Source organism: Miniopterus schreibersii, assembly GCF_964146895.1.
Source record: "Miniopterus schreibersii genome assembly, chromosome: 8".
In the NCBI taxonomy this organism is placed as follows: domain Eukaryota; kingdom Metazoa; phylum Chordata; class Mammalia; order Chiroptera; family Miniopteridae; genus Miniopterus; species Miniopterus schreibersii.
Window position 1 is genome coordinate 31,914,197 of NC_138109.1, and position 19,003 is coordinate 31,933,199.

Below are 19,003 nucleotides of genomic sequence, written 5' to 3' on the forward strand. Positions count from 1 at the left end.
ATTCTACTAGAATTGTGCTTCTTTGTGGTCAGAGACTTTGATTGATTCATCTCTTTGTCTCTAGTGCTTAAGTGGATGTTTGATGGAAGGTGAATAAATGAGTATAATAGAAAACAGAATTTTTCATAGAAGAGAATGACAGAATGAATTGGGCCCCCAAACAAGGAGGGAAAGATTCCATCTGATTGGTCATCATTAAAGATTTCATGTTAGTGATGGCATTTGAGATAATAAAGATAACCAGCATGTATGAAGCATGGTATTGCAAGGCACTATGCTGTGTTTTACATATACTTCGTCCTTACAACAGTCCTGTGAAATCGTTACTCTTGTAATCTTCATTTTACAGATGAGGAAACAGAGGCACAGAGAGGTTTAGTAACTTGCTCAAGGTGATAAGATAGTAAGTAGCAGAATTTAGGTATAAATCCAGACTGACTGAGAGCCTCTACTTTTTATACCATGCTATATTGCTTTGAAGATGAAGCTAGTTGAATTGATAGTTTTATGTTTGGGGAACTATACAAATAAAGGCACAGAGGAAGTCAATAATAACACCAATAGTAAAAAAATAGCCATTATCAAAAGCTTGGTGTGTGCCAAGTTCTGTACTAAGTCTTAAGCTTGATATGTGATACTTTTATTTTATTCACTATTATATCTCTAGCACCAAGAACAATGTCTGGCACAAAGCAGGAGCTCAATAAATGTTTGTGAGTTAATGAATTCCTGTTGTGCTAGGTAGTGTGAGGAACCCAGAAAATACATATTACTACAGTATAGAAATAACTACAGAATAGAAATATGTTACAATTTTAGAAGATGAATGCCCAATAGTTTTGACTCATTTTTTTACAAAGTGTTGTCAGAATTAATAATACCCGGGCAGTGTGGCTCAGTGGTTGAGCATTGACCTATGATCCAGATCAAGGTTTGATTCCTGGTCAGGGTACATGCCTGGGTTGCTGGCTCGACCCTCAGTGGGGGGCATACAGGAGGCAGCCGATCAATGATACTCTCATCATTGATGTTTCTCTCTCTCTCTCTCTCTCTCTCTCTCCCTCTTCCTTCCTCTCTCTGAAATCAATAAAGATATATTTAAGGGGGAAAAAATTAATAATTAGGTACTGTCTGCAGAACACTAAGTATATTTATTCTCTGTTAATTAAGAGGAATTATCTTTTTCCATTCAGGACTCTGAAACTGTGCCTGGGACTCCAGGATTAATTCATGAACCCATTTGTGTATTTTCAGGTTTGAAGCAGCCAAGCTTGTCATGCAGTGGCTCTGCAACCATGAGGATCAAAACATGCAAAGGATGGCAGTTGCTATCATTTCCATCCTGGCTGCCAAGGTACCTGAACTTGTGTTTCCCTTATAGTTATTATTTTCCTAAAATCTGTGAGCCACAAAGGTTAGTAAGCCTCTCTGCCAGCCTGCTTATTCAAGCTGCATTCAATATTGCAGAATTCCAGGTTGATCAGAGATTTTACTCTTACCTTTGAAGTCTGTTACAGTGAACGATACTAAACTCACACTGGTGGGTTCTTGGACATTTACTTTGTCTGCTTGCTTGCAGCTTTCTACAGAACAAACTGCACAGCTTGGTGCTGAGCTCTTCATTGTTAGGGTAAGTGTTATCTCCTGTATGCAGACCACTAGACAGTTTTCATTTTCATTGTTTTCAGGCAGTATTCTGTATCTTCTGATATTTTATATTTAAAAAAATTATTTTTGTTACTTCTAAATGGGTGTATTCATTTCTTTTTATAGAGGCATCTTTACTCCTTAACAGAGATGGAAAGAGCCCTGAATGAGAAGTCAAATGACCTAGGATCTAATTTGTAAATTCATTTTGTGAATTTAGACCAATTACCTGAACTATTGGGGCGTACATAAGCCTTAAGATCTTGTCTAGTTCTAAAATTCTGTGATTTTATTAAATTTATTAAGAAAATGTAAAGACCATTACAGGCATAAGATTATGCTAGATGACTTGGGGAAGAAGATAATTTAAATGGTTTATATACTATTTTGCTTGCTTACACAGCTGAGGAAATAACAGCGAACAGTGAAAAGTTTAAAAGCTTTAAAGAGAATGAATATGAACAGTATCTTAGGAAGAACTGGAGGCTGTAAGTCCACTTTGGGGCTTCCTGTTATAATCCTGGTATGAGGTGTTTGAACACCATAGCAGATGGAAAAGTTAAGTGAGAGACTCACTTTTCTATGACTTACAAATTATGTATGTAATGACAAAGTAAGTCATTCATTTGATAGGTAAGTATACAATACTCATCACCTACCACCTTAAAATGTTAGGGATTCACACTGAATTATATCTCTAATAACTTCCCATGAGAAACTCACAGTATAATAGAGAAAATAGCTATGTAGACGTAGTTGTAACATAATCTAATAAATATAATAATAAAGATATGAATGAAAAAAGTAATATAAAAAGAAGGCTGTAGTGGTAAATGGAAAGAATAGGAATTCTTTAGTTGATACATCTAGGTTTATTCCTAATTCTCTTATTTACTGGTGGTGTGATTTGGGGCAAGTCACATAAATTTTCTTAAGGGTGATAAAAAATACTTTAAACAGTTATTATGAAGATTAAATGAAAAGGAAAAGAGAGTAATTGAAGGAATATATGCTAAGTGTCTAGCACAAAATACAATGTATATTAGATGAGTAGAAAAGGATGTTGATTTTATTTATCTTTACGATTTTCAGGAATGACATTTTAGTTATAAATATGGCTTTTTATTGCTATATATGTGATTCAAAGATTTTAAGGAAATAGTCCTCATATGCTTTCGGGGAAAATTAAGCTTAGTTTCAGCAGGAATTAGAAAAAATTATTAGTAGTAGTGGTAGTAATAATGATAGGTAGCTTTTTTTAAGCTTCTAATTATTACCTACAACTTACAAATGAGGAAACAAAGAATTGGCAAACAAGGTTACACAGTTAATCAGATGCAGAGAGATGTGTTCATTAATGTTTTCTTGTATCTGTCTTAGTAGAGCTCCCTCTTACCCCAAAAGTGTAATCTAAAAATAGAATTATGGATGCATTATGTAGGTCTTAAAACATTTAACTTTCAGACTTTAAATTCCTTAGGTTAAAGCCATGATAGAGATAATATACAAGTGGAATTTCAAAGATATTATCTTATTTAAATCCAATATAGACTTTTTTTCCTGAACCTCTGTTTTCTTGTTTTAAAATTTATCTTTATTGTTGAAAGTATTACAGATGTCCCCATTTCCCCCCATTGGCCTCCCTCTTTCCCAAAGTCCAGTATAAACTTTAATTCTCTTACTATTATATTTAGTTTGTCCTTTCTTTTTTTCTTAAGGAAAACTTGAAGTTAGAATTAGATCTTCCATTTCTTACTTTCTCTTACTAAGTTGACTATGATCAAATTTAATACTTCTCAGACTGAATTTCCTCTCCTGAAAAACGGGGATAGCACTACTACAATTTAGGATAAAATTTGCTGTTAAATAAATGTCTGCTTCATTCTCCCCGTCTCCTTTTTTATCCCAAGATCTGAAATGAGTATATGTTGTGACCGATTAGGTGAGATAGTTGGTCCCAAGCTTTAATCACTTTGGTTTTCATTTTATTTAGAGGCGATTAGACTATAGGTACAATGAGAATAACATAGAGAGAAGTATTTATGAAGTTCCTATACTTTTTTCTTGCTGGAGGAACAAGAAAAAAGGAATCTTGTCTGATTCAGGAGGCTGTTTGTTGTACTTATAAAAACCTTTATAGGAACTGTCTTAAGATATGAGACTAAACCTCATGGACTTGTGATTATTCCCACTAATAATTGTAATAACAATACAATAATGAGAAATTAATTCTATTTTCCTTCTTTCAGCAACTTCTTCAAATAGTGAAGCAGAAAACCAATCAAAATTCGGTGGACACTACTTTGAAATTTACTTTGAGTGCACTTTGGAACCTTACAGATGAATCTCCGACCACTTGCAGACACTTTATTGAAAACCAAGGGTTAGAACTCTTCATGAGGGTTCTAGAGGTTAGAATGGGAATTTAGCCTACAGTTTTGACATTTATTGACTAATTGATTTAAGCATTTCTTATATTTGGTTCTTTAGGTAGTTATAGGTTTCTCTTTCTTTTTACAGTCCTTTCCAACTGAGTCATCCATTCAACAGAAAGTCCTAGGACTTTTGGTAAGATATAAACATTTCTGCTTAATTCAGAGTGGTAATTATTTTCTGTCTGAGGTATTACATTGAAGTTGCTACTCTGTTTACAAATACTTAATGACATTAGAAAATATATACATTATAATAAGTGAAAAATGTATATAAAACTATATGTACATATTAAGACTTTCACTACATTAAAAGGAAAAATATGAATTACATACTTTATATTTTTGGTATTCTATCAATTTCACCATGAGCATGTTTTACTTTTATAATCAGAAAAAAATCTCATTAAAAAATGTCACATGCAAAAAAAAGAAGAAAAAAATGTCACTAACCTAAAGTGTTTTTAGATGCTGTGTTTAGTAACTAATAATTACTGCTTAAAAGACTGCTTAACAATATTTTAAACAAAAATAAAAAGAAAAAAAAAGAAAAAGACTGCCTAACAAATCAGACATTCAGTAAATATATTGGATATAAGTGAAAGTGAGCCCTCTAGGATTTTGAGGCAAAGATAAAGGATCAGATGTTTTAATCACTGCAACAGACAAAGTGCCCATGTGATAAAAGCCTTTTTAGAGCAGACCTCTGTTCTTGAGGAATTACATCATAGGAGGCATAGATTGGTGAGTAAAAACATGTAGATTTGTGTTTGTTTTCCAGATGCTAGGAGGACCTATCTATTCACTATAGCTTTAGTTATATAGAGTAGAAAATGTAAAACAACCTAAATGCCCAGTAATAGGAAATATTAAATAATTTAATTGGTTAGAGCATTGTCCTAATATGCCAAGGTTGCAGGTTTAATCCCCGGTCAGGGCACATACAAGAATCAACCAATGAATGCATAAATAAGTGGAACAACAAATCGATGTTCCTCTCCCTTTCCCTTCCTCTCTAAAAATCAATAAATTCAATTTTAAAAATTGAGAGTTATCCTCAAAAAGAAAGAATGAGGATTAATCTTCAGAGTAGTGAGATGAATTGGAAGCCCCTCAATTGCTTCCCATGTGAACAGAGGTCTTCCTTATGTACTACTAAGGGAAGCCATTACACTCCAAGTCCAGATAAAACACCTACCTTCTGTAGGCCAGCAGGCAAACTTTGGCATTCAGTGGGGGTCTAAGGCAATAACATTTTTAAGACACAAGATTGCTATATTGCTCAAACAAATGGATGTTTTTTGTCTTCATCTTTCTTAAGCTCTCCACCGTATTCAGAACTGCTAGTCCCTTCACCCTTTTGATATACTTACCCCTCTCTGCTTTTTAGATACCAAACTTTATTGGTTTTCCTCCTCCCTCGCTTGCTGTTGTTTCTTAGCTTAGAATTTAACCAGACCACACAGATGGTATAATTTGAGCCACAGCCTCGCTTGAGAGCAGGCCCCTAGTTATAAATTATAAGGGAAGACTTTTCCTTTTAGGCCAGAGAGTAGATTACAATAGGTTTCTTTTTCATGTATTTATGTCAGTCTACTCTTTTATTGAGGTGTAACACTTTGAAAGTCCTTCCTTTGTATGTGAAGTCTTGGTTCCAATTTTTAGCCCTTACCTCTGCCCTTGCATGGCTATTAAAACCCAGTTCTCTGTCTCTGCAGGTGGGTGATCGCTTTTTACTGCTCCAGTTTGGTTTTGTTTGCTTTTTACTCCAGCAAGTAAAGGTTATGCAACCTTGGCGTATTGGGACAATGCTCTAACCAATTAAATTATTTAATATTTCCTATTACTGGGCATTTAGGTTGTTTTACATTTTTTACTTTATATAACTAAAGCTATAGTGAATAGATAGGTCCTCCTTAAATGCCAGGCCCCTGCTTTCCCAAAAATCCATCTCTCGTTGCTCAGTATCTCAGACTCTTGCATCTGGAAAACAAACACAAATCTTTAAAGGTTGTTAGCTATTTTTCACCCAGCGCTTCTAGATATTTTATATCAGGACTTCTTAGGTTTTTATTTATCCATTTTGCCTGAAAAGGGACTCACTACTGTTTATTATTTTTGGAGAGAAAAATATTACCCATAATCCCACTGTGCTAATATAGCAATAATCTTCACCTATTGTCCATATGCAGATATATGTTTAAATCCTTGCAATCTCTGTTGTTTTTTAGAATACAAAAGGCATTTACTATACATATTACTTTAAATTTTATATCTTTTTTTTTCCAGAACAATATAGCTGAAGTACAAGAATTGCATTCTGAATTAATGTGGAAAGATTTTATAGATCACATCAGTAGCCTCCTACATAGTGTTGAAGTGGAAGTCAGTTACTTTGCAGCAGGAATTATTGCCCATTTAATATCTAGAGGCGAACAAGCTTGGACATTGAGCCGTAGCCAGAGGAATTCTCTTCTGGACGATCTGGTAGGATCATATGGTGTTTTCTGGAAGCATACAAACAATATTCATAGTGGTTAAACTGTTAAAGCCTCATAATGCAATAATGCAGTACTAAATAAATATTGTAATCCTTTCTTGTGTGTCTTGTGTCTTGCAGCATTCAGCTATTTTGAAATGGCCGACTCCAGAGTGTGAGATGGTAGCATACAGGTAATTAGCAAGATAATTAATATTAAGACAGTAACCTAGTCATTTGGCTTGCCTAAAGGTCGTACTAGATGTATAATTCCTACTAGATGTATAATTTCCCCCCCAGGTATCTATCTTCCTCCTGGCTTTAAAAGAAGCATAGTATTTTTTAAATAAATAAATAAATAAATAAAAAATAAATAAATAAAGGAAGCATAGTATTTTTACTTTTCTGATGTCTCTCATTTATCAGTCCTTCCTTCATTCCACATTTATTGAAGACAAGTGCCAGGGACTTGTTCTATGCTCTTGAAATTCAAAGAGGAGTAAGGTGTGTGCTTGCACACAAGAACCTTACAGCCTAGTGAGGGAGACCAAATGTGAATCAGATATAATTCCCTATGACGCTAATTTTGTGCATAGAAAGCTATAAAATTAAAGATGAGAGTACTTGAATCTGTACTGGAAAATGGTTGAAAGCTTCCAGAGGAAGTAGATTATGAGCTGAGTTTTGATAGATAATTAAGTAGGGGCAGAAGATTTTAGGAACAGGAAACAGTGTATTAATACAAGGAGGTCCAAAACAAGATGACACATTGAGAGAACCAGAAGTAGTGCCAGATTAGTTTAGGGAAACAATTTCTAATAATTTATTAAGGTGCATATTGGATGCCTAACTCTGTTTATGACATTTAGGTGACTTGATAGCTAATTACTAATTACTTGAAGTATTCCAGATGGCTGCATAATAATATTATTACAATTTATTTTTATGTCTACTTCGTAAATGCTGATGCTGCCAACATTTTTGATTCCCCCAACTTATATTCTACCCATTTTGGGGCAGAAGACCAGTAGAAATAGAAAGACTAATTCTAGACTTCCTTCATGGTGTTCTACCAGTTAGTTATCAACTAACTTTTTCTTTTCTATATTTTCCAGCCAATGTCTGCTATTATTTAAATGTGTATCTTCAAGACCAAAAAAGCACTTTTGAAAAAGATGAATATCTGTGTTAATACCTTGTTCTAGTCACCTTCCATCTTCTCTACCAAGACTTATTAGAATATGGTCCTTTTTCAAATGGCTAAGACAAAGGAAAGATATACTATAGCTTATTTATATTAGTTTTAAAATAGTTGGATGAAATTTCTAGAATGAAAAGCTCTGGAATCATTGCTTTAGAAAAATTACACTAGGCCCTGGCTGGGTGGCTCAGCTGACTGGAGCATCGTCCTGTACACCAAAAAGTTTGCAGGTTTGATTACTGCTCAGGGCACATACCTCTGTTGGGGGTTCAATCTCCAGCTGGGGTGTGTGTAGGAGGCAACTGATCGATGTTTCTCTTCACATCCATGTTTATCTATCTATCTCTCTCCCGTCTTCTTTCTCTAAAATCAATAAACATATTCTCAGGTGAGGAATAAAAAAAAGAAAGAAAGAAAATGACATTAAGTATAGGATGTAACTTTTATTCTTTCCTTTTGAACTTTTAGGTCTTTTAATCCATTTTTCCCATTACTTGGCTGTTTCACAACACCAGGAGTCCAGCTTTGGGCAGTTTGGGCTATGCAACATGTCTGCAGCAAGAATCGTATGTACCAAAAAGAAACTATGTGTTTTTTTCAAGGAAAATTCTCCTTATATAGGAAAGCCATTTCTGAATTGTGTATTGAAGTGATTTTTAAGGACACAGACTTTAAAAACTACGATGTAAGAGAATCTTAGGTTATAAAGTAAATTTATTTTTTCAGAATGAGCTTGGCAATAGTAGATACTGAATGACAGTGGTGAATGAGACTTACATTGTTCTAACATCATGGAATATAAAAATTAGGAGCCTATGGTGAGTTTGTTGAGCAAAATGTCTGAAAGGGATTCAACATTTATGGTACATTCCAGTGCCTAGCCCTCATCGACACAAAAGGCAAGATGCTGCTCGTCGCGCCCGTGGTCTGTGGAGAAGCAAAGCATTTAGATCAGGGTTTTTGTTTTAAATATGTGTGTTTTTAAAAATATGTCTTTATTGATTTCAGAGAGAGGAAAGGAGAGGGGGAGAGAGAGAGAGAAACATCAGTGATGAGAGAGAGTCATTGATTGGCTGCCTCCTACAGGATCTAGGACCGGGAATCAAACGTCTTTCTCCTGGATCATAGATCGACGCTCAACCGCCGAGCCACGCCGGACAGGCTAAATATGTTGTTTATTGATTTTGAAGAAAGAGGAAGGGTGAGGGGGGAGAGAGAGAAACAAACATCGATCAGCTGCTTTCTGCTGCCTCCTACATAAACCCTGAATGAGGATCAAACAGAGATCGAGCCTGCAACCTGGGCATGTGCAGTGACTGGGAATTGAACCAGCGACCTTTCAGTGCAGGTTCTGTCCCAGTCACGGCACGTACAAGAAGCAACCGATGTATGTGTGGAACAACAAATCAGTATTTCTCTCTTGCCCGGCCAAGCGTGGCTCGGCAGTTGGGCATCGACCTAGGATCCAGGAGATCGCAGTTGGATTCCCGGTCAGGGCACATGCCTGGGTTGTGGGCTCGATCCCCAGCAGGGGGTGTGCAGGGGGCAGCCGATCAGTGACTGTCTCATCATTGATGTTTCTGTTTCTCTCTCTCTCTCTCCCTTCCTCTCTCTGAAATCACTAAAAATATATATTAAAAAACGTTCTCAATAATTAATTAATTATTTTAAATGTGATATATTCTTTTTTTTTTTTTTAAATATACCTTTATTGATCTCAGGGAGAGGAAAGGAGAGGGAAAGAGAGAGACAGAAACATCAATGATGAGAGAGTCATTGATCGGCAAGCCTGCAACCCGGGCATGTGCCCTGACCGGGAATCGAACCCTGATCGCCTGGATCCTAGGTCGACGCTCAAACGCTGAGTTACGCCCAGCCGGGCTAAATGTGATATATTCAATGCAATGGAACACTTCCTAGCTTAAAACAGAAAACTACTACATATGCGTAACAACATGGATGCATCTCAGAAACATAATGCTGAACAAATAAATATAAAAGAATACATGCTGTATGATTCCATTTATATGAAGTTCTAGACCAGGCAAAAGTAGTCTGTGTCATAGAAATTAGAACAGTAGTTTCCTGGGATGAGGGATGCAGGGGAGATTGACTGCAAAAGTGCACAAGAAAACTTTTTAGTTGTTGAAAATATTCTATATCCTGATTGTGGTCGTGGTTAAACAAGTGTATACATTGGCAAAACTCATCAAAATGTAGATTAAATTTGATTTGATTTTATCGTGTGTAAATTATACTTTAAAACACCTTGCTGATTGGCTGTTTTGAGCCAGAACTCGACTTTCATCTGGCTACTTTGATCAGCAAGGTGTTTAAAATTACTGAAATTAATGTAAGTGCAGACAAGAGTTATCGCTTGACCGGTCAGCGAAGTGTTTAATGACTAAAACAAAAAAAAAACTTTAAGAGTCATATGTACAAAACAAGTATTTTTAAAATAAAAAGGCAAAGAAAATATTTAGAGATAAAGAAAATTGCAGTTTCCAAGGTGGTGGCAGATTGAGTGGAAGCTACACTGACACTCTCCTAGGAACAAATTGGAATTACAGCTAAAATGTAGAAAAAACACCCTGAATAATCTACTGCAGTTGAAGACTAGCTGGGGAGCACCCTCATAACCAAGGATGAAGAGTGGAGATCGAATAGAGACTGGTAGGAAGTGCGGAGGCATGAGAGGGCTGGCTGGGCTCCCACAGGCAGCAGCCGAAGGTCCGGAGGGATATCTCAGCTGTGGGGGGCTCCCACTGAGAACTCTGGGGCCTACACCCCAAGCTGGGCTTCCCAGCCCAGAGCACCAGAACTGAGAAAGATGCCCACAAAACATCTGGCTTTGAAACGCAGCAGGGTCTCTGTCTGCCAGGGAGAGACAGCTGGAAATGCAGGCACCCTCTTGAAGGGCCAACGCACAAAGATTCCTGTGCAGCCACTCACCTTGGGCTCTGGCAGAGGGAGGGCAGAGAGGACTAGAGCAGTGTGAGGAGAACCCAGGTGTGCTGGCTTGGGGGATAGAGCTCAGAGAGCAGCCATCTGGATCCCTGTGCTGAGTCATTCCCCCATACTGCAGGGGACATCTTTCTCAGACAGACATTTCCCATCCAAGCAGCTTTTGCCCGAGGAGGGGGGGCAATTACCCCACCCATTGAAAACCTCACCCCACCCTATGGGGTTTCTACAGCCTGAGGCTCATTAAGAGACTGAATAACAATCAGCCACCCCACCCTGTGGAGTTTCTACAGCCTGACTCATTAAGAGACTGAATAACAATCAGCCTCTGGGTGCTTTGAGTCTTTGCCTGATTTGCTTCTGGACCCAGGGCTTGGAAAAGCAGACCTTCGTGGGCATCTTGGTCCTTTCCAAAGGCACCCAGCACCAGCAGAGGGAACCACAAGCTGTGAAGTGCAGAAATCTTCAAACAGGGCACTCACAGCCAGTCATAAACAGCGGCTGACATTGGCCTGCACCAGAGACCGTTCAAAAGACTGGGAGTCCTAGCAGATCTACCTAATACATAGAAATAAATCCAAACAGGCAGCCAAAATGGGGAGACAAAAAAACAAGCCCCAAGTGAAAGAGCAAAAGAATTTTCCAGAAGAAGAGCTAAATGAAATGGAGATAAGCAATCTATCAGATATAGAGTTCAGAATACTGACAATAAGCATGAGAAAAGACATGGAAACTACGAAGAAAATTAAAATTGTCATAGTAGAAATAAAAAATACATTGGAAGAACCAGCATTGCAATAAATGTTAAAGAGACTCCTGTAATAAGAAGTTGAAATAGAAAGAGAAACATAAGCATAAAGAAATAAAATGGCAATAGGTAAGTTCCTATCAATAATAACCTTAAATATAAGTGGATTAAATGCTCCAATCAAAACATAGGGTAACTGAATAGATAAGAAAACATGACCCAAATATCTGCTGTCTACAAGAGACCCACCTTAGGACAAAAGACTCACATAGGCTCAAAACAAAACAAAGCAATACAAAAAAACTTCTGGAGCCTGGCTGTCATGGCTCAGTGGTTGAGCATCGACCTAGGATCCAGGAGATCCTCATTTGATTCCCAGTCAGGGCACATGCCCAGGTTGCCGGCTTGATCCCCAGTAGGGGGCATGCAGGAGGCAGCCAATCAATGGCTGTCTCATCATTGATGTTTCTCTCTCCCTCTCCCTTCTCTCTCTGAAATCAATAAAGATACATTTTTAAAAAGATGGGCGGGAAAAAGAAAATTGCATATACAATATCAGTGCCATTAAATTTTTTAAAAAACAGAAATGGGTGTGAGGGTATTGGGTGGAAAAGGTGAAGGGATTGAGAAGTACAAATTGGCAGTTATAAAAATAGTCACAAGGGTGTACAGTCATATAGGGAATATGGTCAATAATATTGTAATAACTATGTCTGGTGTCAGGTGGGTACTGGAAATATTGGGGAACACTTGGCAAAGCATATGATTGTCTAACCACTGTGCTGTACAGCTGAAACAAAAACAAAATGATACTGAATGTAAACTGTAAATAAAAAATAAAATAAAGACTATATTAGCCTGGCCGGGTGTGGCTCAGTGGTTGAGCGTCAACCTAGGATCCAGGGGATCAGGGTTCGATTCCCGGTCAGGGCACATGCCCAGGTTGCAGGCTCGATCAATGGCTCTCTCATCATTGATGTTTCTATCTCTCTCTCTCCCTCTCCTTTCCTCTCTCTGAAATCAATAAAGATATATTTAAAATATATATATATATATATATATATATATATATATATATTAAAAAAACCACCACCACCAGGAAATGCATACAAGTGTAACAGCACCTATCTTATCTGTGATTTGGAGTCAAATAAATTTTCTTTTCCAGATTTCTGTGTCTTAAGGTTATGATTAAAATATAAATGTAAATATATATGGTATGTGTATTATTTATGTGTGGGACCTTGCAGTGTAGGCATAACACCAGTACAAAGGTGTTTATCAAGCTGTAGCATATGTTAGTGGTCAATAACAAACAGCTAAAATTTAAGTGAAAAAAGAACTCCTTTCTGTGGAATAATTTTTTTAAGTGTTTTTAAAAAAGCTCTTTCTCTCGTTTTCTTTCAGCCGCAAGGTATTGCAGCATGCTGATTGAGGAAGGAGGATTGCAGCATTTATACAACATCAAAGAACATGAACAGACTGATCCCCATGTCCAACAGATTGCTGTGGCCATTCTGGACAGTTTAGAAAAACACATTGTACGCCACGGGAGACCACCTCCCTGTAAAAAGCAGCCCCAGGCCAGACTAAATTGATAGCCGTGGGCAATTGTATAATTGAATCACAGAAATCCTTTCTGTGATAGGTTCATTTGGAGTATCTTTACCTTCTGTGACGTTTTGGGTTTTCTATGACAAGAGTCATAGATTAGTTTGGGATTGACGATGTACAGTACTACCCATGTGAACAGTCTCTAATTTGTTTTGTGATTTTTAACTTATGAGGTAAGAAGGGTCTCTTCCTTCATCGTTGCTTTTAAGGAAATTTTCCACATCTTTCAGTGTTTGAACTTACCTGTGCTTGAAATTCTACAGTTTTATGATAAAGTTTGCACGAACCCTTACGCCAGACTTTTCTGATCTTAAAGACCCTTCCAATCAGTTTGCAGTTTCAGATAAGCTATTAACCTGATTTCTGGAACTGCTTCAGTTGTAAATTTTATACTGCTTCTGTATAAAATGCCTTTATTCTCTGTCTGTGTACCTTTTATTAGATACCCTTCTTAGTGTAAAAGAACAGAAATCTGAATCCTCTCTTTGGGAAAGCTACTCACTGACTGGAGCCTGGACGGCTGGAAGAAAAATATATTAAAAAGAAAAACTATTAAGGGAGAACAGAGTTTAGGAACTGGGAAAAGATCTGGTCTTATGGTATAGTTTTTAAACTAGAGCAGGGTATCCTTCTGGAGCCCACATCTCCTGGGGCAGTGAGCAGTAGCTTCTTCATATTTATTCCTGGAAGCGTGAGCTTCTGCTTCCTACACAGACTGCTGGTTACTCACTAGAAATATTTCCCCAAGCATCACAGTGTAAAATATTACAGCATTCTGTGTTAAAGATTAACTGTCTGAATCTATATGTCACATTGTTGTGAAAATGTGAATCTTTAAAATGTCTCGTTAAAGCTGACCATTCTTGTCCCTCTATTTGAAAGTCACTTTGTTCAGTGGAATATAGACTACACATGATGTTGCCTGCTCAGTTAAAATACAATTAACAACAGTAAATTTTGCCACAAGAAGTTAAATTTCTTTTGTTTCAAAATACGTGTATCTTAATGTTTTCATGTTGGAGAAGGATGTCCACATCTCACTGCCAAAAATGAACAGGAAGAATTAGACCGTTGTTAAGTGTAGTGATTCTAGTTGCAGTGCATAAAAGGAAATACTTTTTGATGGATTATTTTTTTTCGCACAATTGCCTTTCCTTTAAGATACCTGTTACAATATAGTAAAGAATCAGCTATCATTATATCAAGAATGGCAGTTGGGAGGCAGCAAGTCACCAAGAAAATTAATTCCTACTTAAAATTTGAGTTTGTGAATAAGCTTAATCACAATCCTCAGATGACTGCATTTTTTCAGAGATGACCAAAATGTTTTCAGTAGAGATTTTAAATGGTATGTTTCAATTACGTGATTATTCAGAAGCATTTTTATTTAGAAAGGAGCTGGTTTATTAGTATGCCGATAACATTTTTGACATACACATTTCATACCACTATTACAGTAATCATACTTTATTTGGTACTCCTCCACAGGGATGAAAACTTAAACTAAAAAAAATGTAGGTCTTTAGAACTGTTAAAAATCAAATAAAGTTAATTCCAACTTAATTGGTTTAAGAAAATGTTATAGGTACAGGATAAATTTTCAGAGGAAATGAAAAACTCTTTAAAAATGTTCCCCCTTTTTCTGAATTGTAATGTCTAAGGCAAAATGTAGAAAATAGGACAGCCTACATACAGTAGCTTGGAAGTTGCTACTAGCTATATTGACCACTTCTAGGTTTCCTACCTTGTGTAGTTAAGGGAAAGCCTATTTGAAAAGTTTGGCTTCAAGTTTCCCTTATATCCTATTCAAGACATAAGTGCATATTCCTTATAGGCTAATCTAGATTTTTGTCTTAACAAATTGTTTACAGAAATGGCTAATTATAAATTTCTTCATTATACAGAATAACGTTGATAAATGAAGACTCAAAAATATTTTAAGTTACTACTTTGAGCACTTGTGATAGCCAGAGTCTTAAAAGCAAAATAATTGATCACATCCCAAATATATAAAAATTGTAATGCCTTTATTGTTGGGATGGTTCTTAAAATTGTGTATCTAAATAAGGCATAGAACTGTTTCTAAGGTCTTGAATCTGGCTAAAATATAGCAGATGTGTATATCAAAATTATAAGGCATAACGACTGTCTCTACAGTTAGAATCTATTAGGTCTCCTTTTTGCATTTGTATAATAGAATTTAACAGTACTTGGTGCCTTCAAAGGTTATCTCTTCAGTGGCTAAAAGGTACTGTTTCAAGCACAAATTAGACTAGGGTTGAACCACTCATTGCTCAAATTAAGGTGCACTCAGATATTGTAAAATATCACCTAATGGGTCCACAAGCAACAGCAAGAGTTAGATATAAAGGAAATGGGATTAAACTTTCTTTTTTAAAATATATCTTTATTGATTTCAGAGAGAGGAAGGGAGAGGGAGAGAGAGAGAGAAACATCAATGATGAGAGTCATTGATCAGCTGCCTCCTGCACAACCCTGGCTGGGGATCGAGCCCACAACCTGGGCATGTGCCCTGACCAGGAATCCAACTGCAATCTCCTGGATCCTAGGTTGATGCTCAACTACTGAGCCACACCTGGCCAGGCAGGAATTAGACTTCTTATAATATAATGATGCATGTTGGTGGTATCATTGAGTAAAGCAAGAACAGTCTGAAATTAAAGCAAAAATTATTAAGCCATCTGATTGTTTCCATCAAGTAAGTTTGGCTGTGGTCTTTGTACTCTAAAAAATCTTTTTTTAGTTGTAAAGAAATAGAAATCAAGTAGTAATAAAGGGTTAATTTACCCTCTGGCTAAGGACTTGGTAACTACTTCCCTTAGTTGAGAATTTTAAAAAATCACAGACCCACAATTCCAGGAATCGACTTAAATATTGCTACTCCTCACTCTTGGACAGAAATGCTGTTTAGTGGCACCAGTCAACTTAAGTGAATTACCCATGGTTGCGATGAATCACCGTAAGGCTGCTGTAGGAATTTAATTTTATCTTTTGATTGCAAACATCCTAAGAATCAAAGATTCATGTTTAAAAACATTAATCCTAGGGGACATCTGTAATACTTTCAACAATAAAGATAAATTAAAAAAATAAAAATAAATAAAAACATTAATCCTATATATCAAGCCTAGGAATTTGCTTTTACTAATGGGACCTTTTGGGTTGGCCCTTATTCTCCCCAGTCACTTTCATTTGGCTGTATTTTATATATATATATATATATATATATATATATATATATATATATATATATATATATACACACACACCGGTGTTAAAATAGCACTGGGCCATCTTCTTGCCCTTTGGACCACAGTTTAATGAAAAAATATTTTATGTGCTAAATTAGAGAAGATTAGATTAATGAATCATGGTTTTGGCTTAATGTTTCAAAATGCATGGATGACAAACCCCACCACCACCCCTTCCCTGCCATAGAACAAAGTTTGAAAGGAGGTAAGGAGTAGCAGGGAAAGCAAGCGGACTGTTTTGTATGTGTTGAAAACCCACCCCGCTGCTGCCCTCTAATGGTATGTTTACATTCTTTGGTTATTGTGCAACTTTTATCTTGGCATAAACAGTATTATTAAACTAAAGGTGTAAGTTAAAGACACTATCACGTTGTCAGCTGATGTGGGGAGTTTTATCTCTATGTTACTTACTTGGGACTTTACGGCTAGGGCTTCAGAGTAGTATTCTAAGACAGCTTACACAGAGATTTGCAAATATGGTTTCCCTCTCCCATCCACTGTAGCAGTTTCAAATGACTGTGTGGATATTGGATGTTTAATCTTGACCATTTGCTTTGTATTGGCACATTTTAAATTTTTTGTGTTAATTCATGAACTGTTTATTTTAGGAATAATGCAAATCTAGCCTTCATCCAATGATGAGAATAGTGGTATGATAGGAAAATATGCTGAATGCGCTTTAAATGAGTAATTGCTTTATCTTTTTTTTAGTATTTCATAGTCTTTGCATGACATGGTACACTCCTAATTATGCATTCTTTGGTTTCTAAGTCTTTTAATTTTTTGTTTTATTCATTTTAGAGAGAGAGAGGAAGGGGGAGAGAGAGAGAAACATCGATTTGTTGTTTCACTTATTTATGCATTCATTTGTTGATTCTTGTATGTGCCCTGACCGGGCATCAAACCTGCAACCTTGGCATATCGGGATGGTGCTCTAACCAACTGAGCTACCCAGCTAGGGCCAGTTTCCAAATCTTAACCTAAGACATTCTGGGTGAACTAATTGGTAGCCTAAGAAAGAGCTATCTCTGCCTGTTTCTTCTTCCCCGATTTTTGGGGGTAAACTATGAGAAAATCAATGCTGTTTCTCATTTCTCTGGATGAAGAAGAGCTCTTTTTGATAGCACAACCTAACTTTATAGCTAGACAGAATGATTATTAAAAATATTTAGAAAATCCAAACTTATCAAAATTATTTAATGGGAATTATAAATCTAGTTCATTAATAGTATGTACTAGTATGTACTCAGTTTGGGACTCACTTTTGGGAAAACTGTTCAAATTGGATTCTTTTAAGCTTATTTTAATCAGCATAGAAGCAAGAAGCTACTTAGCTAATGGTAGCTGAACACACTTTCATAAAAGCAAGAAATTTTTAACTTTTTTTCCCATTAAAAATGGGAGGGAGGATGTTATATCAAGATTTATACTCAGATAATCTGCAAGAATAAAATTTAAAAATCCCTGACTTTTGTAGAATTCCCACTGTGAAATTCTGATTTGTAAGTACGAGAAAAGCTATCTTTTGCTTGAATTCTGATGGAAGAGTTTAACTCCTTTCAAAGGATATGAAAAATTCATTGGAAAGTATAATGTGTATACATTTCAAAGGCTCTTGGTTATCTGGACTGAAGGCACTGTTCTCACTGTGGCCAGATGAATGTCAGTGTTCTGTATATGAATCATGCTATATTTTAAACCAGGACATCACTTAATAATGTTGTGTGTACAGATTTTTGTTTTTGGAATTTCTTTTTTGCCTAAATAAATGTTATAATTTTATGTGAAGTGTGTCTTGTCTGCTTTGATTCTAGATATTTGTTTTAAAATTTAATACTAATGCAAGATTCAGATTCCTTACTTATTCTCTTGAAACAATTGCTTTCTGAAAAAGACCAATGGTTTTGTTACCGGCAATGTTGGCTCTCAGTTCTTGAGTTTGGTAAAGAAAGAATTCAGAGCGAAGAACCCTAATGCAAGAGGAAGTTTATTTAGTATACAAAGTTAACGTACACTCGAAGAGAAGATTTTTGTCAGCCTTTTAGAAAGAAAGTTACAGAGGCAGAAGTGAACCAGCTGGGCTGTGTGGACTCAGGAAACAAGTTCAGAGGCAAAAGAAGGGCCCTTGGATACAGGTTCAGGAGGTTAGCTCAGGGTGAGCTGCTGCCGCCTGCTCCTCTGGTTGCAAGTCTTGTAGAGATCCTTAGAGCTTAGGAGAAAGAAAGTGAAGATACATGCCCAAAGAAAGAAAGCATGAGTGTGCTCTAGAAAGACAACTCCTGAACTGGGTCCTTTGTCTTAAGGGTTTTTACCTCTTTTGTAAAGGCAGGAATTTCAACTGGTACAACCACTATGGAAAACAGTGTGGAGTTTCCTCAAAAAATTAAATTGGAACTGCCATTTGACCCAGTGATCCTCCTTCTAGGAGTATATCCTAAGAAGCCTGAAACACCAGTCAGAAAGGATAAATGCACCCCTATGTTCATAGCAGCGTTATTTACAATAGCTAAGATCTGGAAACAGCCCAAGTGCCCATCAGTAGATGAGTGGATAAAAAACCTGTGGTACATTTGCCCAATGGAATACTATGCAGCTGTAAAAAAGAAGGATCTCTTACCCTTTGAGACAGCATGGAGGGACCTGGAG

At 36.6% G+C, this 19,003-nt stretch overlaps 1 protein-coding gene across 2 annotated transcripts in view; it reads left to right on the plus strand.

Annotated features, from left to right (window-relative positions):
* Positions 1-18,137, plus strand: part of ZYG11B (zyg-11 family member B, cell cycle regulator) — a 51,525-nt gene extending 33,388 nt beyond the window's left edge. For both annotated transcript variants that reach the window (XM_081145707.1, XM_081145708.1), the window contains 8 exons: positions 1,255-1,354; positions 1,580-1,630; positions 3,897-4,058; positions 4,168-4,215; positions 6,369-6,566; positions 6,700-6,752; positions 8,228-8,325; positions 12,879-18,137. In XM_081145707.1, coding sequence (XP_081001833.1) covers positions 1,255-1,354; positions 1,580-1,630; positions 3,897-4,058; positions 4,168-4,215; positions 6,369-6,566; positions 6,700-6,752; positions 8,228-8,325; positions 12,879-13,069 — 901 coding nt within the window. In that variant the 3' untranslated portion in view covers positions 13,070-18,137. The remainder of the gene's footprint in view (positions 1-1,254; positions 1,355-1,579; positions 1,631-3,896; positions 4,059-4,167; positions 4,216-6,368; positions 6,567-6,699; positions 6,753-8,227; positions 8,326-12,878) is intronic.
* The last annotated feature ends 866 nt before the right edge of the window (positions 18,138-19,003 follow it).